The sequence below is a fragment of the Aulonocara stuartgranti genome (genome assembly GCF_965226115.1).
Source record: "Aulonocara stuartgranti genome assembly, chromosome: 12".
Classification (NCBI taxonomy): domain Eukaryota; kingdom Metazoa; phylum Chordata; class Actinopteri; order Cichliformes; family Cichlidae; genus Aulonocara; species Aulonocara stuartgranti.
Window position 1 is genome coordinate 26,117,648 of NC_138948.1, and position 24,288 is coordinate 26,141,935.

The following is a 24,288-nucleotide window of genomic DNA, read 5'->3' on the forward strand; positions in this document are numbered from 1 at the left end:
GTTCCAGGCTGCAGGCTGAGAAGGAGAGAGTGGGAGGAGCGGAAAGTGCTCCAGTCCAATCCGGGCCGCCGGGTAAAGCTCTCCTATACGCTCTTCCCTCCCTCAGCCCCCAGAAAATAGTGAAACCCTCCCATAGAGGTGAGAGCGCAGATATCATGAGAAAAGCGGCCACACAACCAGAGCGCACAGACCGACGCACCAACCGACCTCAGCCCGCCTCCCTGCGCCCCGCTCTGGGATGCTTTTAGCGCAGAGACGCTTCCACTCAGGGCAGCCAGTGGACGTCGACGCACATCATCTACACTCCTTTCGTTGTTGTTTTTAACCGAGGATCTTTCACCACCACCACCACCCGTAGCCCCTTCTTTTATTTTAAGTGTTTGTTTCTTCATGACTGCTGCTTTGGGAAGCGAGCCTCAGCACCAGCTCCAGCAACACCGACACGATGCGAGGTAAGACCATCCCACTGTGCTCGCACTTTCTCCCACTTAACACACAGTCACACGCGGCACGACGAGCTTTTATCACTCATTTAGCTTTGAAAGTTTATTCTGGGAGGTTTAGGCGAAAATCTGAATTTGTCTCTTTTTTTCAATGTTAAGCTTAAAGCAGTGTGTTTGGGGTTCTCTGCAATCTCGTCAGCCACCTTAAGTAGTCTGTAAAGTTTATTTGGATCCCTCTCCGTGTGTGTTTTGACTCAGGAGCGTGTGTGTGGAACAGGCGCGCGTTCCTGCAAATTTTACTGGAGTCTGGGATTGGAAATTAAAAGTGCCGCATTATATTTAGCTTAATCATTTGAGCTCCACTCCACACCGGCGGAAATTGCGGATAGGGTGGTAGATCGGATTAGATTAGCCCATGTGCAGAAGAAAAAAGGGAGAAAAAAAACTTTATTCTGTTATGTTCTGATGGTAAACTTTATTGAATGCTTCAGGGATGTGCACTTTCAAGCGCTCCACTAACCCATTTTCCCGACTCTCTGCGCCGCGCTGAGAATGTTGAAATTCATTATCAATGCCGTCCTCTGGACGCTCACGCGCACGCAATAAGCAAGACCTGTCTCGCGCACGGTGATACACAGGGACACTCGCGCACAGGTCATTTTGCCCTTAGCCTTTTGCTCGACGTTTAAATTCCATTAACAGCAGAAAATGCGCGTTTTTCGTTTCTCCTTCATGACTATTTGCAGTTCATTAAAAGTCCAGCGCGAAGGCTTTAATATTTAACCTTATTATTATCAGCTTAGTGTTTTGGAATTCGCTTTATTTACTCTCGACGTTGTGCAATTACCGCTGGCGCTAAAGTTGCAACACTCGTTCAGCTGGATGATTTGAACTCTCATTTATAAGCCAATCTGTTTTAACTGGCCGGACCGCTTCTTACTGGCCTCAGAAATAAGTTAATTCGTTTATGAGGTGGCCTTTATGATGCCTGAATGTTCCTATATTGGAGGTGAGAAATTATTGGAAAATTTTGATCCAAGGGTACAAAGTCGCCTTCAAAGTAAAGGCATGTCACAGAAATCCACGGCCTGTGATTTGTCAAATTATAGCTTATAGCTTTTAGCTTAAAAATAAAATACTCGTTACGTTTCTTTACACGGAACAATATTGTTATCATATACATATACTGTATGCATGTTCGGTCAGAATAATTATTAAGCAAACTTGCGTCACCGTTATTTTAACCTGCTTATTAGTTATGACGATAAACAACAATACACTGTAATCGGATTATTTTATTGCAGTTATTACTTAGAGAAAAAAGGTCAAACATCAATCTATTCATGTGTCCATGTCATGTAAAGATGTAAAGCTATCTGCTGCCTCAGCTCCAGGCCATCAAACCTTAGGCAAGAAAAAAAAAGAAAAAACAGGAGGCCAAACATCTTTTCCTCTTACTCTCTTTCTGCAATCCCATGGCAAACTCCTCTGTCACACACCTTGTATTTTATCCACATTTTAATGGGCCTTGCGACTACTCTCGTGCATGGGAGGCTTTGGAGGGGTATACCAAAAGCTCCTGCTTTCACTTAATAGCCATGGTTGGCAGAAGAGGCCCCTGAAGCGTCTCTCTCACCCCTTTTTTACCATGTCTATCTCTCTCTTTCTCCCTCGCTCTCCATCTTCCTCTCTCCCTCTGCACGCCCCAAAGGGTTTTGTCAGATAGAATTAAATCAGTGTGGGCCGTGCGGCCCCCACTCCCAACCTGTGTGTGCGCGCGTCTGTGTGTGTGGAGTCTCGGCTGCCCTTGCACAGAAACGTGCTCACAACCACAAGGTTTTAAAAAAAATAGAGGCCCCTCATGAGCCGTGGTAATTATCATTTAACAATAGCCACAGCTCCTGAAGCCCTGACCGAAGATGTGATGTCACGCCATCGCCCGGCCTGGAAAAGCCAGAGAAACAACATATAATATAATCATAAGAGGCCTTTTCTGCTTCTCTGAAAACGAAGCTGGCTCAGTGCTGTGTAGGATGTTGTAAACAGGCTCATTATCTCTGTATTTTCAACAGCAATGTGGTGAAGCTCTGCTGTAAGAGGTGTTCCGTTAAAACCCATCAAATGACATTAGAAACAGTGGCAAGTGGCCATATATATGTGTTTAAGTGGCAACAGAGTTTTAGTTTTTACGTCTCTATAATAAGACAATAAATGAAATATAATTAAGTAATTATGCCCTATTTATTTGGATGAATCGTTTTAGTTATTGTAAATGAATGTTTGATTTTTTAAAGTAATTTTTTGCAGAAATTAGTTTAACCTAAAGAATGTCTGAGCTAATCAACAGCAACCTCCTACCAAATCATTTATTAATGCCATAATCAATAAGAGATCAGAGCCCTTCTGTGAGATTAGCATATGCGTGCTTGGAAACATACACAGCATCACACAAGCATGAACTGACATGTATTCTGCAAGTGAGTAGCTTCCTGTGTTACTCAGTGATCCCCACAGTCTACATTATCCCGTGGATGTGTATCCTTTTTATTACTGTTATAAGCCTAAGAGCTTCCAAATGCACCCGGGTCAGGCAGGTCCACAAGTTCAGCGATGGAGGGAGCAACAGTGGAGGAGGGGCTCGCAGGGCCACTTCTCCTCTGTTAGCAGTATGCGCCAATCACCATCTCTCATTCTCCTAACACTGTGGGATAAGATGGGATGACAGGAAGTGGAAGAGTATGAGAGCACAATAAAGTAATAAGATAATGGCAGGAGATCCAGAATAATGTGTGGGGGGGGGTCATTAAAAATATTTATCTCAAATCTACAAGAATTAATGGTCATTTCCATTTCTGGCATTATTTATGTTACCTTGAAAGGCAGCATGTGCACACATTAAAAATCCGAAAGCTCTGAAAACGCACACTGACACAAACAGCTGCAGTACTACGCATGACGGCCTCATGCCAATAGAATTAGTCCCATCCTGCTTTGCTTTAGAGACTCGTTTGCGAATTGATTTGTCCAGTTCGAAAGCATCCCGGGATCAATTTTTAGTCAAAGACAATGGAAGTTGTCTGTTTAGATAAATCCGTGGCACACAACTGAAATGGCTTTAGTTTACACTGGAGTCTAAACATCTCTCTTTTCTTTTTTTTTGTATTTTTTCATGTTTGTTCCTATAATTTCTTTTTTTTTATAACAGTAGAAACTATTAAAGAAGCACCTCCACCATTTAGTGCTTGTTGGCTGTCTGTGTTCAGTGTTTACTGTTGTTTTTCTCCTGAGCACAAACAAGCGGAAGGCCGATGTACAAGCACATGGATGACAACACAGGAAGACTCATGTGAATACATAGAAATGATGCAGAATAATAAACACAGATGTTCACAGCTACACTGTGATTACATTTAACTGCCAGTATTTGTATCATGTGCCATTAAGGGGGATAAAGTAAAGGTTAAAGATCAGTGGCGCTGAGTTGTGCCTGTGTTTCACTTTCAGTACCAACTATGAGTAACAACATGCAAAATATAAGTTGCCATTATTCATACTGATTTAGAAACTGAGCCCAAAACTTAATTTACACCAAATCACTGCTTTCCATTGTCGCCATGAAACCTCTTTTTGTGCACCCGGTCTGGGTGAATCTTTGCTTTGCACTGTTATCACTGCATGTGTGGTCTGTTGTCCAGCTCGGTGTTGTTGATTGTGTTGTTTATTGTGTGTTTGTGCTGAGTAATGGTCTAGTGTTATGTAAGAAGAGAGGAGAGATTACCCCAAGCTCATGCAGGCCACACTGTTAATCCCTCAACACAGCCCCACTGACTGAAACGGGTACCGGCACCAGAGTGTTGTTGCGACACACACACTTACACACTCATTTTGCATTCAAGACTCACCGTCTACTCTTCACCTAGTGTGTCTTACCTGACCTTTAGATTTTTTTTCAAGCCATCTACTTAAAACATTCCACCATGCTTTGTGCGTGCGTGTGCTGCCTGGATAGCACTTCTGCGGTCCCACTGAGCCACTATCATAGCCTGTGTTTGTTTTGCATGCGCTCAGCATGCACCCAGTGTTGGTTTTATCCCTCCGCGGCCGTCTAGGGGAGCCTAGGCGAACTGTTTTTCCTCCTCAGTCAATTCTCCCTCTTTCTTAAATCTTTCCACACACAAAGCGTGGGCTACACGGCACGCTTCAGTTTGTGTCTCCACTTTATCTTAGCCGGGAGGGATTTCTGCCTGAACCACTCCTAAACTCTAAATCTGCCTTGAAGTCATAGAGTCCTCTGACAGCTCCTTCTGTTTTGTCAGTTTTACTCATCCATGAAGGCAGCGTGTCTCAGTGGACGCACAATGATATTCAATATTCACATTTTCCTCTGATTTACACTGAAGTAAAAACCGGGGGAAGAGGGTGACTGCGCTTATTAAACACAGAAAGCGAGTAAAATATGACAAAGATATCATTGGAGGGGTTCCTTTTATAGGAAAAATATGCTCACATCAAAAGTGAGAATTATCATATCATAACAAATCAGGTTCTGGGGAGAGGGACATCGAGTGCACCGACTGATAGTCCAAAGTCAGTGAGCATTGCGCACACACTTTTACAGTAAATTCTGATTTCTGCTACTCTAGAACAATGTAGAGATTTGGTCATTTATTCAAGTTTAGTCACTTTATGAGTCAGTTCATTTCGTTTTTAGGAGGTTTCCTTTTTTCTATCTGCTTAAAGACCATGAATCGAGCTAAGAATCTATATGGCGAATACACAGAAAACGAAAGGCGAGACAAACAGAATGAGAGAAGGGAGACTATGAGCAAGTGAATGAGTGAGATAAGAAAAAAAGAGGGCAAGTATGAGAGAGAGAGAGAGACTTAAGAGTTATATAATAGTGCAAGTGTGGACGTTTGTGTGCGTTTGCCTAAGCAAGTTAGTGTGTGCTTGTATGAAATGGTGAGTTAGGGTGCAAAACTAAATTTTCTTGCATGCATACTGGTGCAAATGCACACAGATACAAGCTATCCTGTTCTCATAGCACTTGCACATTCTAGCTGCCTGAAGCAATGAATAACATGCAGTACCTGTTATAGAGGTATCCAAAGTCCACGCTTGCTAACCACCTATCAGACTTCAGCTAACATTCAAAGCAGATTAGTCCATAAACTAAAGGTGTGTGTCAGCTTACCCTCTACGCTACGCATAATCATATACGTATATGATTTGATTATGCACAGCACTGATTACTTGGAAGTGCTGCAAGGCCCTTACTTTTAAGAGGTTTTGCACAAAAAGTGGACTCTGGCTCTCCAAAGTTATAGACAAGATGTGAAGATGACAGAGGAAGTGGCACATTATATCCCTATACTGTGAAGGTGTTCTCTGCAGAAAGCTGCAATAAGCCTATAATATGACTTAGCCTACTGCGGCATCTTTTCTTAATGACAAAGATTAGCCTGTTTTAGTGCTTGTAATCTCATTGAAGGGACTCTTATTAGGTCTGCCTTTCTTCCCTCTCTCTATCTCTATCTCTCAGTTACTGTGTCCAAGTCATGAGATACTTCTCTTAACTCTGTGCGTGAGAGTACTCACATATGTGTGTGTGTGTCCACAGCACTTGCTGTTGATGTGAGGGATCTTGCCATTCACAAAGAGAATGCAATTCTGAAACCAAGACGGCTGCCGCTGTTGCTGCTTTTGCTCACTTAACTCAGATTTAATGTTCATAACGCATTCTGTTAAATCATCCCGCTAGAGACAAAGAGAGAGAGAGAGAGAGAAAGAGAGCAGGTAAAGAGCAGAGCAGGCTGGGTCGAGCCGAGCTGAGTTGTGTGATAGTCTTTGTGATCAATTTGCCTCTATGAGAGATGTCCCTGGGGCCACTTTGGGGAGAACCTTGTTAGGCTGAGTTAAATTGTTGCCCGAGGCGAGCTATTAGCGGCCATCCCTGGGAGAGGACACACACACATATAGGCACACATGTGCATGCTCACACACTCACTTAAACAGAAGCACTGAAACACAAGTACATTGAAACCTTTTTAGTACACGCGTAAACTCAAAGGGAACTCGTTCATATGCTCGTGTTCACACTCGAGCTGACAGCCTGTTTCACTACCAGGGGTTTCATGAACTCACAAGCAGCAGGGCAAGAATCTCTAACTCAACACTTTGGCTCTCTGGTCTTGAAAGGTGTTATGCAAAAAGAGAGAAAGAAAAAAAAAGCAGCAAGTAATAGCTGGAGGTATCACTGCAACATTTAAATTGAAAAAAAGGACATTTTGGTTGAATGCTTTGGGAAATGTTGAGCAGAAACCAGAGTGGTCCTTTAAGAAAGCATTTATTTTTTGTTTGATCATTATTATTAATAAGATAATGGTTAAACAGTTTTAAATCACATCGTCTCTCTTTACATAATGTCAGGTATTTTTATTTTAGCTTGTGGAAGAACGTCTTACCATGTACACCCTTCTTTTAAGGGTCAGATTATTTAATGAAGTTAAAAATCATATTTTCTAGAATAGCAGAGACTTTATATTAAAGGCATATGCTTAAATAAAAGCTGTTAGCTTCTGTTCACCCCTACTCAACAGTAGGACGAATATGTGTATGCAGTTATTAAAGCTGTATTAAAGCTGTACAAGTGTATCAGATGCAGAAGTAAGCCTTGTTAACTGAATTTAAAACAGTCCCACAGACGGGTTTTCCATCCTCTTCTCCGTACTCTAATTGTTAGCTAGTCACATTAAGTGCTCCCCTTCTCGTCAATGCTTTAAAGTCCATTCAGCTTCTCTCATCTTGACACTGCCGTTTCCCTGATTTTATCTGCTCGTCAACTGATTATCACTAGAAAGGATGCGACTCTGACAAAACTGCGGGAAAATTTTTCTCTGCCTTATGTAAGAAGTGAGAGCAATTTCTGCCCATCTCTCCATGGATGTCCCTCTCTTTCCATTTCTCTCTTACACTGTGATAGCCACCTTTTCTCTCCCTTCCCCCTCAGTCAGACACACACACACACACACACACACACACACACACACACACACACACACACTGTCATCTACAATTAGACTCAAGAGAAACACCATAGTAGGAGGAGCGTGAGGTTAAGCAAGAATGGCCGATGCTAACATAGTGTTATTTTCTCATCTCAGGAATAAAGCGATGGTTTCTTAGTCAGTGTTTGTGCAAACATATTCTTCCTCGCACCGACTCGCTTCACCCAAACAAAGCTTGAACACTGCTCAGTGTTTCACAGCTCAGTGTACGTCATAGGTGTCTGCTAGCATGAGGGCAAAGGTGCGAGATGAAATGGAAAAAAGAGAGAGAGACTGAACTCTAAAGAGTCTTTTTGCTTGTGTTTTCCTGTGTGTATGCATATATTATCACTGCCTGATTTTAGAATGGTAATGACCAGATGCAGGCCTCTCACACTTGGACTTGTTCCTTCCACTCTGATTTCTGAGTCTTTAAGGAAAGGTCAGAGGCTATCAGGGCCTCATAGGTCACCCGGGTGGTTGGAGTGTGCACGCCTGTGTACAGTGACCATGAGAGGGGTTCAGTTTACCCCGTGGATTCTTTTCCCACACCTCTGTCTCCTTCTTATCTATTTGAGGACACATGCTGCACTGGATGGGAGACTATGTGTGTGTGCATGTGCGTGCATGTCTGTGCGTGTATTGGATTTAGGATGGGAGCAGTGTGACCATAAAAATCATACTGTAAAGTCTGCTTTTTTTGAAAGTGGTATGCAGTAATGTGTTCTTTCAAGCATGTCTCAATGTGCGTCTCTGTCTGTCTGAATGTGTCTCTGGGAGCATGTTGGGGTGCATGTGTGTGTGTGTGTGTTCATGCCTGTGCATGTGAATCGATGCTCTGGATTACAGCCAGTGGCCCCCTTCTGTTCCCTCTCCGCAGCGTCCAATCACACCACGGCACAATATTCTATGAGCAAACTGCAGCTGATCCCAGACCTGCTATCTGAGCAATTACCCAGAGTGCTTTGGGGCCGCACGGCAAGCTGGACAAGCTCATGCCCTCTGACATATAGCATGGGGGGAGGGCGAGAGCGGCACTGTTTTTTTCTGACACTTTTATGCGTGTGTCTATGTATTACATCAGGAAGGGGGTTGATGACGATATACCAATGGGAAAAGCAGAGGCGGGGGTATTTAATGTATGCTTTTGCAGCAACAGTATGACTGTAAGTACTACAAAATGGACAAAGACATGTTTGGCGACAATATCTATCACCAAAACTCAATGCACAGCAGACTGTGGAAAAGAAGGGACCGGTGCACGGCTGTGCCAACTTACAGTATTTTAATGAGGCTGTTTCATGTCAGCATTATCTTTATTACTTCAGGCCAGGTCTGAGGTCAGTTTGCATCTAGAAGGCTGAAGCTGGATAATTGTTTCAGTTCTGATTTTTGCAAGTTGTTCCTAAATTTGTGTTACAAGCACCAGAGCTGACTCGAAATCAGTGAAACTTCACCTAAGATATAAACATTATTTTAAAATGAATAGAAAAAGCAGACCCAGCTGGGTATTGAACCTTAAATATGTTTTGTCCCAAAGAAACAAACAGAAGCCAGAGAAAACAGCACTAAGCATTGCTAAACTTCGAAGGTCAGGATTAAGGAGAGAATAGACAATACAGACAGCGACGACTGAGGAGGAATGTGTGCATCTAGCCGGGCCACAGGGCTCCTAAAAAATTAATTTGTGGTAAGTACTGAAGGCTGAAAAACGGAGCAGAAAGTCAATCAGTCCTTCATATATATATATATATATATATATATATATATATATATATATATATATATATATATATATATATATATATATATATATATATATATATATATATATATATATATATATATATATATATATATATATATATATATATATACATACACACACACACACACACACACACATACACATACATGCACATATATATATACACACACACACACATATATATATAGGAAAGAGGGAAAGTGTGACAGCACACACGAGCGCAGAGGTCCATTTGAAACCATATGCCGTGGCAGTGTTTCATTGATTTTAATGGGACAGTATGATGTGGAAACATGACAGGAAACACAGGGGAGATAACCCAAGAAGCACTGCTATAAACTATTCCCAGCTGTGTGCATTAATCCGCTCAGTGATCACGCCACCAAAAAGTTTCCTCAGTGTTTTTCATCATTGGCAGAGAAGGAGAGAGAGGAGAAAAACCTCCGCTTGTTCCTCTAAGTTCTGTGAGACAGGGAGACAGAGTTTCACTGAGAGATGGAAATAGATCATGAAATACAGAAACTGAAATGATTTCCCAGTCACACAGCCACTTACAGCGAGGAGGAACACACGAATGAAAAAGTCAAACAGACTGAAGCGGAGTGGATGGTGAAAAGTGATAGCATAATTCACAGTATATAGACATCTAAGACCAGCGCCGGAGCTGTTCAGATTTAACAAGGAGGGGTGTTGGTGGGGGGTAAAGTGCTGATCTCCTTCATTTTCCCAGAAGATATCACGTTAACTGGGAAGAAGCTATGCATATTTTTTAATGAAGTGGAGATACCACCCACATTCATCCCCAACAAATCAACCCCTGGGACTACAGTAGGAGTCATGTTTGCATTTCTGAAGTGGCTTACACTGGCAAAAGTTACGGCAGGAAAGTGAACACCAGTCTCTGGTGTGCACTGTGTCGCTGTAAACTGCGTGATATTGTGTGCTGCTTCAATACATTTCTTTTGTAGACCCATCCTGCAGGCTAAATGAATGAAACATGCATGTCCATTCTGCCCTTTTGGAAACACACACCCATACTTGCACACACATACATGCAACTCAGACTTGTCTAGCAACACCTAGTGGCCTCACTTTGCTGTTACATTGTCAATATAAACAAGCTCCTTTCAGATAGCTGCTTCATTCTCTGTGCATCTACGTGTGCATTAACTCTCAGCAAGCCCTGTGTGTGAGCTACTTATGTGCTTTAGAAATAAGTATTGCTAAGATATCGGTGCAAGGCTGCTGCTTTTTTTTTCCTGTAGTGCAATATGGATAATTAGGACTCTATTTAGGGAAAGGGCCAGCCCAGGAAATTCACAGGAGATCCTCACTTCATTAAAAATCAATTATCACAACACACGTGCTGGTGCAGTACAACCCTCAGCAACACACACTCACACACGTGCGTGACTCACATTACAGCAACTATCTTTGCCTTCCCAGATTCTTAAGCGAAATTCATCTCTAGTTGGTTCGCTCCATCTTTTTCTCCCTCAAGAGATTGTGCAGGCCTGATCCTCCTCTTAGCTGAGGAATCGCCAGCACTGCAGTCCCGTTCTTACATAATAACCTCAGGATAACGCTCGTGCTCCGGCTGGCTGAGGACCTTGTCACTCACTGGGTCAGCTCCGGTTGGAAAAAAGTCCCACCCACCCTCAAGAAAGGCATGTGGCTAGGAGCAAAACAATTTCCAAAAACAGAAATGAGTGGCTGGTCCTCTAAGAGTGGCTAGTGGAAGAACTGCAATAGACTTGTTCATGTTAAGCTTTCATCTTTAGAAATTTATTTCCACCGCTTCTTTTAAGGTTTAAGTTTGCTTCTGTAATGGAAAATCATGAAATCCAACGCCCAAGAAGTATTATCATACATTCCAACTTTGAAAACAATAAGAACGCAGCTTTTTCTAAACAGCCAACAGATAAACGCGTCTTTAATTCTGCTACATGTATAATCCACTGCTGCAGCTACAGTATAGTCTGTATTGTTGACTGGATGTGGAAGTGGGAGTCCTTAAGTGAACAATTCAAAAAACCTCCGCTTAGGGAGGGCGACAGGACGAACGGTGATGATACACCGAGTTGGCTCCAAACACCAATGACATCATTTCCTTTAAGATTGTGACAGCTTAGCACATCATCGCGGTGACAGCCAGACGAGTGCAGAGAGTGGGTGGTCACCCTGGCAACAGCTATGCTGTCATGACCGTCTCCCTATATCCTACCTGACAGTCCCCATTGGCAATGAGCACAACACACACACACACATAGACACAGTAAACAATGCATACACCCACACATACACTCACACACACACACACACACACACACACACACAATTTACCAAACACACACAGACATGTGCACATACTTTATCTTTCTGAGTCTTTTTTTATAAGTGAAATGCTCACTCAAACCATCCCTGAAACACACACAGAAACAATGCACATGCCCACACGCCCATGCTCTTTTGGGCATAATGATTTGATACAAAGACAAATACAATCTCCCATGGGGTAAAAGGAATTCAGTCAAGATATAATGTAATCGGTGTAGAGGACGAGGAAAAAATGTAAAGCACTTGTTCTGAGAAATCAACAGAAATAATAACGCCGTATATCCACATCAGACAGCAGCAGGTGTGGGCTGAACGCATTCAGATTGTCTAAACCCACGGAGATTAACTTGCTTCACGATTAACATTTTGATCAAAGAGTTTGACTAAAAGTATGGGACTAACAGTGCCAACCAGAAAGAATAAGAGGATTGCGAGAGCAAAGAATAATTAGAAGCATGGCTGATGCACTGTTGTACTGTCTTCTGGTTATACGCAAAATGTGGTCTGTTGATACCGGCCATGTCCTGGGTGCAACTGACCTGTTTTACAGACTAAAAATAGGGGTGCACAGGCCGCGTTCATTGACAGCTCTGTGTATGTAGTCTGTGTGTCATCCCAGTCCAGTGCCTTTCTGTGACCCAGTTTGGAGAGCTGGCCGAGAATTGGTGGAAATGGGTCACAGCTTGGGCTGCACCAGAACTCAGAGTATACCTGTGATACCTTAAGCACACATTCAAACAGTGTGTCATTTTGTTGCTAGGGCTGTCATGGGTGGTCCCCTGAGACGGATCAGGAGTTACTAGAGATAGATAAGGGGATTAAAGGCCCTTTTACATCATCAGTTATAACTATGGAGATATGTGTAACAATACATCTTGAATCAGAGTACATAGTCCAGGATCATGGCAGCATGTAAAAAATGTTTCATGTCTCTCAGTGGCCACCAGGGGGCGGATAGGCAAAAATGAATATATAAATTTAGATATTTATTTATACATATATAAAGATGCTGTTTCATTCTAATTAAAGAGAAAAAAATCAATTACCTGGGTAGATCTACTCCTATGCCCTGTTAAAAAAATTACTTTGAATATGCAAATATGTTTGGGTTATTTTTGCTTTTTTTATAGCAGATGTCAGTGTTTAATCCTGGCTCTGTTTTCCAAAGCTTTCCACACCTAAAACTGAGAGAAAGCATAGAGTAACGTTTCACTTTCTGGAAATTTTTAAAACATTTGAAAGCTTCTTTTTTTTTTTAGTGCTCCTGAAACAGATAATAATAATGGATTGGATTTATGTAGCGCTTTTCAAGGCACCCAAAGCGCTTTACAATACCACTATTCATTCACACACTGCCCTGGGGTAGACTGACAGAAGCGAGGCTGTCATATTGCACCATCCAACACCAGTAGGCGGTAGGGTAAAGTGTCTTGCCCAAGGACACAACGACCAGGACAGAGAGCCCGGGGATCGAACCCCCTGAGCCACGGTCGCCCCGTACAAGAAGTAACACTGAAGGGCAGGGGGATTACATTGAAGTGATTGTACCTGCGCAGTTGCTAGACAGAAAACTGCTTCCATTGATCCTGACAAGAGATTATCCAATTATGTATACTGCAAACTCATTCTGCCAGACACTTATATATATATATAACTCCCAAACTAGGCGAGTGGCTCCAGCAGATCCCGGGAATAACATCGGAGATCTCTGTCCAGAAGAGCGCAGTCCTGGGAACAGCTAAGATACTGCGCAGGACCCTCAAGCTCCCAGGCCTCTGGTAGAGGACCCGAGCTTGAAGGATAAACCGCCCGCAGGGGCGTGCTGGGTGTTTTTTTTTTGTTTGTTTTTATATATATATATATATATATATATATATATATATATATATATATATATATATATATATATATATATATATATATATATATACACACACATACCCACAATCAACTCTGCCAAACCAAAGCACCTACACAAGATCAATGAAATACAAAATTAATACTACACAAATCCAAAACTTGTAAGCTCTTCAGTGTGCACACAGATACTTTAGACATACATCCATCGATGTTGTACGAAAGGTTTGGTGGCACGCACGAGAGGAATCAAATTTACAAACACGAACATACGTTATATCTGAACTTCTCAGGAGATTCCTAAAATGTACAGAATTTCCCACAGTATGCAAGGAGATTACATGTGAATGGCTATTTCAGCTGTGGCTAAGCCAGCGCTCAGCAGAGGAGGGGAAGGAGCTCGTCGGGAAATAATTTAGGATTAGATAGGCTGTCTAATCTCTTTATAGAGACTGCCATCTCAGCAGCATACCTGCCTACCTCTACACCTATGTCATATCTCTTAACAGGAACTGCAGCTTTCACTTTCCATACAGTATGGACGCTAAGTTCAAAGGCACCCATGACAGGTGCTCGTGTGTGTTGAAATAGTTTTTGTTGTTTATATTCAGTGCCTTTGGTTGTGACTGTACATGGAGCTGCCTATACACAGTGAGTAAAACCTAAAATGAACAAAACGTAGTTCAGTTAGTGCACATGTAGATTAAGGGCTGCTAAACACTAACAGCATTTGAGTTGGTGGACCAAATGTGTTTGCATATGCGTGTGAGTGTGTGTTTGAAAGAGAGAAAAGATAAAGGTTGAAGAGTATGTGTGACCCTTTGGTGTTTTCTCATTATGGGCAACCTTTCTAACCCGCAGGGGTCTGTCCTTTAAGCGTAACACAAAGAATACACATGCACAATCTTGTTACTTTGTGCGTGTAACCGTGTGTATGCAGTCCTTGGTGTCCCATTCATTAGAAAACTCCTAGAAGCACATAATAATTGCCCAAATGTCACTGTGCCCTTGTGAATTTGAAGTTAACGTGACACAAATGCAGTATGCAGGCACACTGTTATCTCAATGAGGTCGTACACCCAACTGGGTTATGTACATTTACCATCAAATTAGACCACCAGCCGAGGTCTGACATCTGTGAGATGACTCAACAAGGTGTTCACAAAACTCCAAACTAGGCCGTATCCATCTGATTAGTAATGCAAGTCTTTCTTGTTCTCGCTTTTTTTCTTACAGCCCAAATCGAAGTTATACCATGCAAAATCTGCGGAGACAAATCATCAGGAATCCACTATGGCGTCATTACATGTGAGGGATGTAAGGTGAGACTCTATGTGGCTGAATCAAAGTCTGATTCATTTGCTCAGAAACATCATATAGTCTATGCTTGACGGGTACCTGAAGCCTGTATTCTCTGCTGACATGTAACCAGGGTTTCTTCAGACGTAGTCAGCAGAACAACGCCGCCTACTCCTGCCCCCGCCAGAGGAACTGCCTCATCGACAGAACAAACCGCAACCGTTGCCAACACTGCCGCCTGCAGAAATGTCTTGCCCTAGGAATGTCCAGAGATGGTGAGGTCCAGGAAATACATATTTATATCTATGGTGCATGAGTGTGCAGGCAAATATATGCAAACAAATACATGTGCAACCCTCTCTGTGCAGAACAGCCAAAAATAGGATCATATGCAATCTTATCTGATACAGTCTGAGCTAGTGGAGCAATTTCTTTTCATCCTTCATTTTATTTTTTGTCCCCATAAAGCGGTCAAGTTTGGCCGCATGTCCAAGAAGCAGCGTGACAGTCTGTATGCAGAGGTGCAGAAGCACCAGGCACGGCTGCAGGAGCAGCGGCAACAGCAGACAGGCGAAGCAGAAGCTCTGGCACGCGTTTACTCATCCAGCCTAACCAACGGACTTTCCACCCTTAACCATGAAATTGGGGGCACCTATGCCAATGGTCACGTCATTGAGCTACCCAAAGGTGGCCATGGTAATGGAGCAGGAGTCCCCGGGGGTTACTATGGGATGGATTCCACCCAGCCGTCTCCAGACCAGTCAGGTTTGGACATGTCGGGCATGAAGCACATTAAGCAGGAGCCAGTGTACGACCTGACGCCAGTACCCAACCTGTTCAGCTATGGAGGCTACCAGGAGAGTCAGCTTGGGCCCAATAATGTCAGCATGGGAGAGCTGGGTAAGAAAGCAAAATCATTCAAAGCTACCTGACTTAGCCACGTGGAAATCTGCATGTCTGCTCACAAAGTAGTCCTTTCAGCAGCGTGAGTCAGGGTCCTAATCTGAGAGCCACACAGGAGATCAGACAGGCTTAAATTTACAGCTGACAAGGTGTCATACTACCGTATGCACAGCTAAGGCTGCTAGCACAAGTTAAGATTTATTTAAGATTAAGCACTTCAGGCTGATTCTAGAGAATATAAAATCAAGCAGAAAATGTACAGCAATATAAAAGGACGATAGATTGCCCATAGTACTTGCCACCCAATGTGCACAATGCTTCAGATTAATGTGCAGGTCTGCTTGTACCTAAACTAACACACTCCATATACTCCTATATGCTATATATATAGTAACACTGTGTAGGGAAAGAATACGTGAATAATCGACATGAATGAATAATCTTCTTTTCCAGACCGTATTGCTCAAAATATCATCAAGTCCCACTTGGAGACATGTCAGTACACAACAGATGAGCTGCAGCAGCTAGCCTGGCAGACACATTCCTATGAAGAGGTCAAGATGTACCAGAGCAAGGTGAGGTTTGACTTTATGGCGCCATCGAAACATGACATTTACAATTACAAAGTACCTTATATCTTATACTCTCCCTATATTTGGGTCTTTTTTCCTTTCTAGTTACATTAATTTAATTAACAGCTACTTCTAAAGTACTGAAAAGGATTAAGAACACACACACACACACACACATATATAGTTTTAAATGCCGTAATGCTTTGAACTTTCATTCAAACTCAGTTTACTGAGTTAGTGGGGTTTCTTTTACTAGTAATAGAAATGAAACACATTTGAAATCACAGAGCATGTCAGTCATAGAAATAAAAATGTCGTTTATTTTATTTCCTCACATGAAATAACTAGGTACAAAAGTACACAAACATAACCTGGGTCTTTGGTTCTAGCCCCGTGACGTGCTGTGGCAGCAGTGTGCCATCCAGATCACCCATGCGATCCAGTACGTGGTGGAGTTCGCCAAGCGCATCTCAGGGTTTATGGAGCTGTGCCAGAATGACCAGATCCTTCTTCTAAAGTCAGGTGAGCCACGTGAGCAGTTCAGGCCTATCTCTTTATGTAAGCAGAGGTCAAACTGTCAGTCAGCAGACAGTAAATATCCTGTGGCTTCTTACTCTGGTTGGCTTTTAGTGAGTATATCAACTTCAAATTTATCACTCTCTCTCTCCAGGTTGTTTGGAGGTAGTCTTGGTGCGGATGTGCAGGGCATTCAACCCTCTCAACAACACAGTACTCTTTGAAGGGAAGTATGGAGGCATGCAGATGTTCAAAGCCCTAGGTAAGATATTACTAGCTAAACATTTTGTCTTGGTATGAACGAGGAGTACAGCCAAATATTATTAAAAAAAGAAGTGAGAGATAATTTAATTTTTTTTCTTACTGTCTGCCGTTCCCTGTGCGTCCCTCCAAGGTTGTGATGACTTAGTGAGTGCAGTGTTTGACTTTGCGAAGAGTATGTGCTCACTGCAGCTAACAGAGGAGGAGATTGCACTGTTCTCAGCAGCTGTACTAATTTCCACAGGTCAGTGTGAATCTGCTTATAATAATATATTATAATATTATAATAATGCAGGACGCAATGTGCATGGACTTGAATTAAAAACACTTTAAAAATAAGGTAGTGACTCTCTTTACATTATTCTGTATCAAGCAGCATAATCAGTCCTCACCACGTAACATTTTATACAGTGGCCTCACAGCCGTATCAATTTTATATTTTGCCCTTCAATCAACTCTGTCGGCATTAAAAAAGTCTATTCTTCTTTCAGATCGACCGTGGCTGATGGAGCCTCGGAAAGTTCAAAAGCTCCAGGAGAAGATCTACTTTTCTCTGCAGCACATTATGCAGAAGAACCACATGGATGAAGATGCACTGGCCAAGGTAGGGCTGGAACTTATGGTGAGAGAACTTAGAACGGCATAGAAGCCTAAAATGCATGAATCTATAGGCTAAGACCAAAAGGGAAATCAAACATGAAGACAGGATCTCCTTTGGTAGGAAGGATGGGTGATTCAATGGGAAAAAACACAACAGAAGTAGCAGAACAAAGACTGACTTATAGCCTTGTCCTCATCTGCACTTAAATTTCCTCATCCTTGATCATCTCTCTCTCTTGTCCGGCAGCTGATCAGCCGAATCCCAACGTTGTCAGCCCTGTGCACACTCCACACTGAAGAGCTTCAGGCCTTCCAGCAACTCCACCCAGAAACAGTCAATGTCCTGTTTCCTCCACTCTACAAAGAACTCTTCAACCCAGACCCAAACTCTGCCATGGCCATGCCCAAGTGACTGCCTGTGGTCCACATGCAACAAATGACGCCAGCAGAGGACCAAGAAAGTAAGACAGCCGCATCCAACGAGACGAAAGCAGCTATGTCGACTACGTCATCATCGTGGCAACCACATATTTCCGAGCCCCCCCAGGCACATTTCAAGCTGGTGGGTGAGGAGTCATCTGCTAGCAGCTTAGAGTTCCCGACAACAATACTAGGAATGTCCAGCACTTATCCCATTCTGTTCACCGATACAGTCTGAAGAATGTATATACAAATGAAACATGCCCCAGGCCACAACCTGAGCGGGGCTTCCACCTTTCTCCTGAACTGAACTGACTGACCAGTAATGTACAGACTTTAAAATATCTAGGAACAATTTTAAGCTGTCAATCTTTAAACAAAAAAAAAGAAAAAGAAATTGGTAAGTTAAAATGATTTAACTTTGAAAAAATCATTTGAATTATTTTCCATGTGAAGATGGTGAAGCTGGATGGGGGAGGGAACTGTGGATTTAGAGAAGCTATTGTAGATATTCTTCTAGTGGAGAGCGGATTCCAGTATTACTTCTTGTTCTGTTAAAATAAGTTAGTCTTAATTTAAATATACAGCAGTCCACTGTGGCTGACTATACCGTGTCTACGTGTTTTTATTTTATTTGATAGTTTCTTGTGTACAGAATTTGTAAAGTTGAGACTTGTAAAACAACACTGGCTAAAAACCGGGATTCAATTTGGGTTTGTTGATATATAGAAGCCTTGTCTGGATTTTGTTCATATGTAAAGAAGGTACTACATCCTTCTGAACCTATAGTAATGTAAAGAGAGCATATGAAGGATTTAAAAAAATAATAATGGCTACTGCTACTTTTCAAGCTGGAGATATATACAGAAATATTCTATTTTGCAAGAAAAAGAATCTGGCAGATTTGCCATCTTATCAATCGTTTATTTCTCGCTGCAATAATTACGTCCAATAAAAGCTGGACTGCTTTCGAACAATCAGCCACACACAGCTAATCAGAGACTAGGACCTTGCAATGAACCCCAAATCTCTTCCCAAATTCCCCATGCACCCAGACCTTTATCTCTCATGTATTAGGACCTGTCCGTAAAATTCTGGCAGATATAAGTGGATAGAAATCACGGTGAAGGCGTGTATAGCTGTCCACCAAAATAAAGGCAACGAAAAATGAAACAAACCTGAATTGGATTCACAAATTTCCAGTCACTCAAACATGTATGAGTGCTGTATGCCTCATCCCTACAATCACTATTTGCACAATCATTACAGTCCATGGGTGACAAAGACCCTGTGGGCTGTGAATATGTAGGACCCTTTGTCTAAAGAGCAATAATTTTCACACTGCCTTTCTGATCTTATTCCTTTCCTCCTCTTCATGCTTTCAGTTGTTCAGATCAAGGTAGCCGTTTTAACTAAAATGCACTATATTTCACTTAATGGTTATGCCTAACAGTCATTTCCATCGGCGGTACTCATTCCACCACCACAGACTCTGCAGTGTTTTCAGTAAAGAGAGCATTGACTTAGAGTTATAAATTAGTCCAGAATAGAATACCATTTAAAGCTGCAATATGGCATTAACAATTTGAAAAAAGGAAAGTGTGATAGACAATCAATTTTTGCTTTTTATGTAGTCATTCCATAATTTTTAGCACTTACATTTTGTCTTAGTTTCTATGTTTTGTTGTTTGTTGGCCACTTTTTAAAAATCACATTGGCTCCACTGGGTATTTATCCAGGCATGTTGTAATTGGTCTTTTCTGGTGAAGGAATAATTTGAAATCTCATTGCGTAGACATGTTTCAGTGGTTTCTACACACTAGAACTAGAAGATGCTCTGTGAATCTCTCCTGTAAAGTTATAAGTGCTGTGAAATCTCAGCAGCGCGGCTAAAGAGCTCTCTTTCAAAATGAGCCCAAAAAAGAGACACTTGACAGAACATTAGCGCATGATGATGATACTTTCATTACCTGAAGACATGTTGGACTGACTAGCGACTAAAAATCGCACTTTTACCTCAGTTTTGAATGCTATGAATAATGGACTCTGATCTAGTGTTATTTAGGCAATTTTAAAACATTAAGCTTTTCTGATTTTTGCAAATGCACAGCGGCCAAATCTTTGACTTTCCATCAAAGTTATGTACCCCTTAAGCCCGCTGGTATGCCTAACATTTATTATCCTTCCATCTTTTTTTTCCCCACGTGGAGAACAACAATGAGGGAGCAAGTACCAATGTTAACGTTAGAAAATCAGCTTATACTGATCTGTTCCACGCTGCATCTATGTAAAGGTTCCCCAAAAGTCCAGCATCTTTCCTCCGACCCCTGACCCGACCACAGATCATAGGCCAGTGACTCTTTAAAAGACAATCACTTGCTCATTAAGGCTTGATGCACTACAAAGCATCTCTCAGGGAGCAGCTCTTTTTCAGATTTTGCATTAAGAGGGTTTAATATTTTTGCAAATTTACAAAAAAAAAAGATTAATTATAAAAGAATAACTTTTTAGGATTAAAAAAAAAGGCATACGCCACCAGTGTATGCCAGAAATGAAATCTGCCCAGACAAGGCTTTGACAGATGTATGTCTGTGTGTATGTGTGTGTACAGAGCATGAATTCACTGTCCAAATATCTTTAGACTCCAGATTATATAGCAAAAATCATAATAACATAGCACTAAAAAAACAACAACTTGTATATCAGTGTGCTCTTTTCACCACTGTACGCTCATGTTTACTGATTCTTTTTGCTGCTTTTGGGACAGTGAGGGAAGTCCAGTAGTAAGCTGTGACACAAGCGCCATCACAACACCGCAGGGACAGTGAATTCCAACTCTGACTATGAAGTTTTTGTGTGTGACGTTTTTATTATCCCTTGTTAGACTGTGAATCAGAGGGCTGGGATGGGGCTGTAAGGGGAGGTGGGGTGGGGATGTGCCGGCAAGAACGAGTGGCAACGCAACACTGTAAGTAAGATACTGTAGCAATAAGAAGTGGAGGCATTTACTACTGTCATGTTTGCATTGTAAGATTATTTTTTATTTTATTACTATTTACTATTATTATTGTTCTTATTATGACTACTATTCTTCTATTACTATTAGCCTATTGTTGTTCTGTTCTATTTGCATGATGTTTCAGAGCAATGAAACATTTGGGGCTTATTGTGTTTTCTCTTCTCATGATAATGTGGGTTTCGTGGGAGAGGATTTTTTCTTTTGTTTTGGTTTTTTTTGGCAGGGTGGGGAATGGGTTGTGGGCAAATTCCACATCAATTTAGTCGGTTCAAAGCAATTTTTTCACATACTGAAAGGATTTTTAAATAAATGCTCTAATTTATACGTGACCAATTTTAATTTGTTGCTGGATTTGAAATGTTTTGGGGAGTTTTTTGTTCTCAACCTCTGAATGTGTGCGTTGAACGGCCCTTTCTGAACTGGCCTTACTGAATCGGATAACCCTTGAACCTGCTGTGGGAGAATAATCGATTCTGAATGTTATGGAGTAGTTTGTTCAGTGTGAGGGGCTGAACGCATCATGCGCCTTTACCACTCCATCAACACAGAATGACATCACGGAGCGCACAAACGAGCAGTCGTCGGCTCTTCGACGTGACTCGGACAAATTGCGCAGACAATTTTTTAAAACATGCTGAGTTTGAAATGTTTCCTACACTTAGTCGAACACAATCCAAACCTTCTTCTCCCTTTCCTGAGAAAAAGCTGTGTGCGCGTGAATGTGTGCGTGTGAGGAAGAAAACGAGATGTGAGATGACGTTCTGCTCTACCAATGCTTTGTAAACTTTCTTGATGCATTACACATTTGTGCAATTGGAGTAGTGTTGAAAATTTGTTAATTTATTGTTTAGAATGTCTTTGCATCCCAGCAAGAGCAAATAAAACAAAATGTAGCAATCTGTAACCAAAACCTAAAAGGTACTTAGGCTACAGAACCTCTTTTACACAGGACTAACAAAACAACAACAACAAGGACAAAAACAGAAAAAATACAAAAAAAAAAGAGACATTTGTTTGTTTTCAAAGTGCCATAGCTAGTGAGGAGTGGAAGGATTGGCAGAGTGGGGCGTAGATGCTTTACGGTGTGAGTTTACTTGAGAAACCAATCAAAAAAGGGGAACTCTGAGGAAAAACCTGTATGTGATTACGCTGATGAACCGTTTTTACATTTTATGCTTTTTCATTTGGTGAGGACTCTGCTTGACTCTGAACTCTGACTCTGCCATAAATCCACGAGCTCTACTGTCCAACGCTTCATTTTCAGACGAGAACGAAAGAGTGACTGTGTGTGTAAAAGCATGCATCTGCAATAAAGTGAGTCACGCCCATAAACGATGGATCAGACTGGGTCGAAGTTCAGAGCCATGCAGGGGCCTTAGTGAGTTCTCCTTTGAGATGTATATACAATGTGAAGGTCTGAAGTGATTTTTTTTTGTTAAATTCTATATTTTATCGCTTTTGTAGACATTTTGTTGTGGGAAGAAAAAAAATAAAAAGAAATTTTATGGGTGAGATTCTGCTTCATTTTTCTAACTCACATACAAATCATAATATTATATATCAGATTAATCCATAATGTCTCCTGAGAAAATACAGCTATTAGTTATATACTGAACTAAAAATAGTACAAAAACTGCATTTTATTTTACAGTTTTTTCTATCACGAATTATCACATACAGTTAAATAACAAGTTATATTTTTATCTTTTTATATAAAGTTTTCTGATTACCGCTTTTCCTTCATTAACCCTGAAAATCTATAAACATCCTTAGTGCAAAATCTTTGGTATTATCAAGGATCTTTTGTGAAGAGGCAGAACTTGTGTTTACGAAAGACACCTATAAAAGTTCCCATGCTTTCTTTTCCCTACTTCCTGAGTCAAAGGTCACTTCCTGGTTTCATCGTCTTCTTGCTCTTCTGTCCCCGACGTTGGCTCCGCATCAGTGCTGTTCTCGCAGCTGTCCGGATGGTTTCTTAAATCTGAACAACAGAAACATCAGTTAGCGACATGTCGCTCCAATAACACAGTCATTACCACAAGAAAGAGAATACTGACAGGCCTGGGAGGAAATCCACGCATCCAGCATAAATAATTTGGTTTGATTTGTTGGTGAAATCTTGGAGAGGACACAAGAAGAGGAAGAGGAAACACAACGTACCTTTGAAATATCAAAACAACTGTGTCTGAGTGTTTGCGTGTTTGTTTGCTGGGCTTGTTTGTTTGTGAGCACAGTTTCTTTCCGCGCAGTTATCCTCTAGATGCCGGTATCATGTCTACCCAGAGACGTTAATTAATAGCTAATCAAAGCTAATGTCTCAGCAGCACATCGCCAGCACAAAGACATGATTAATACATAATCAAAGGCCGCTCAGCACAAAGACGGGCCCTCCCTCATGCCTCAAACACTACTGTTGTTATAGAAATAAACGAACACTCGCAGCTTAATTAGCTGGCTGTTCGTGTGTGCCGTCTTTATTTGAAGTTGCTGGGGATTTCTCTCTGAGCCAAGCTGGCCTCCTGAGTGACGACACCGAGGTGACATACAAAGGCATGTATGCACACATGTGCAAAAACAGGTACATACAATGAAATGCTAATCCACATGTCACACACTGGATCAGAAAAAAAACAGTAGACAAGGTTTTGTATGTTTCTGACCTTTTAGACCTAGTCTGTGGCACCAGGCGCTGCAAGAGTGTTTCTGCAGGAAACCATTGATGCCAGCGTCTCCAAGATTATCAGGTCCAAAAAGCATCTCACCCCTGCTAACACTGCAACAGAGTCAGTCAGAGTGCAGACTTTCATCAGTACATATGGGATAAAATGTGAATTTCTAAAATCAGAGAATATAAATATCACTTATACGCATAGCAGAAATGGTTACTGCACCTCTGGTCCTCTGCCATAATGACTGTCGGATCAGTCAGCTCCTCTCCCACTCCTGTCAAAAGGAATAAGGGAACAGATTTTAAAAAAAAGACTCAACATCTCACATGTGCAACTACAAACATGCAAAGTAAAGTAAAAGTATCTGCCTTGTATGTCGAGCACCAGCAGCTCTCTGCGTGAGTACTCGTAGGTCCAGTGGGAAAAGGCTAGAAGCATTTCTTCCAGTGAACAGCAGGGGGTGATCTCTTCTCCCGTGTTGTTGTTGTATTTCATGAAGTCACCAGACATATTCCTTTCAATCGTCAGCCACTGACCATTAGAATGCCAGAGGACCAGTGATACGTCAAGAAATCTGG

The 24,288-nt window shown here is 41.7% G+C and overlaps 2 protein-coding genes across 5 annotated transcripts in view; one reads left to right on the top strand and one right to left on the bottom strand.

The window, feature by feature from the left end:
• rorb (RAR-related orphan receptor B) lies at positions 1 to 22,553 on the top strand. 2 transcript variants are annotated; one of them, XM_082555849.1, is made up of 10 exons: positions 1 to 452; positions 14,688 to 14,773; positions 14,884 to 15,025; positions 15,219 to 15,650; positions 16,107 to 16,228; positions 16,615 to 16,747; positions 16,896 to 17,003; positions 17,136 to 17,246; positions 17,494 to 17,606; positions 17,850 to 22,553. In XM_082555849.1, the coding sequence occupies exons 1-10, from the start codon at positions 446 to 448 to the stop codon at positions 18,012 to 18,014; spliced, it is 1,419 nt and encodes a 472-aa protein (XP_082411975.1). In that variant the 5' UTR covers positions 1 to 445; the 3' UTR covers positions 18,015 to 22,553. The 2 variants fall into 2 exon arrangements, with proteins under 2 accessions (XP_082411975.1, XP_082411974.1); XM_082555848.1 differs by lacking the exon at positions 1 to 452 and adding an exon at positions 13,883 to 14,102.
• trpm6 (transient receptor potential cation channel, subfamily M, member 6) overlaps positions 21,861 to 24,288 on the bottom strand; it is a 20,718-nt gene continuing 18,290 nt past the window's right edge. For 2 of the 3 annotated variants that reach the window (XM_082555846.1, XM_082555845.1), the window contains 4 exons: positions 24,079 to 24,284; positions 23,933 to 23,984; positions 23,702 to 23,814; positions 21,861 to 23,022 (listed from right to left, as the gene is read on the bottom strand). In XM_082555846.1, the coding sequence (XP_082411972.1) occupies positions 22,928 to 23,022; positions 23,702 to 23,814; positions 23,933 to 23,984; positions 24,079 to 24,284 (466 nt within the window). In that variant the 3' untranslated portion in view covers positions 21,861 to 22,927. Of the gene's footprint in view, positions 23,023 to 23,701; positions 23,815 to 23,932; positions 23,985 to 24,078; positions 24,285 to 24,288 lie in introns of those variants that run through there. The other variant, XM_082555847.1, reaches the window with a different exon arrangement.

Coding starts and splice junctions, on each gene's coding strand:
- rorb (XM_082555848.1), top strand. Junction 14,774..14,883: donor TTACATGTGAGGGATGTAAG/GTGAGACTCTAT, acceptor ACATGTAACCAG/GGTTTCTTCAGACGTAGTCA. Junction 17,607..17,849: donor ATGAAGATGCACTGGCCAAG/GTAGGGCTGGAA, acceptor CTTGTCCGGCAG/CTGATCAGCCGAATCCCAAC.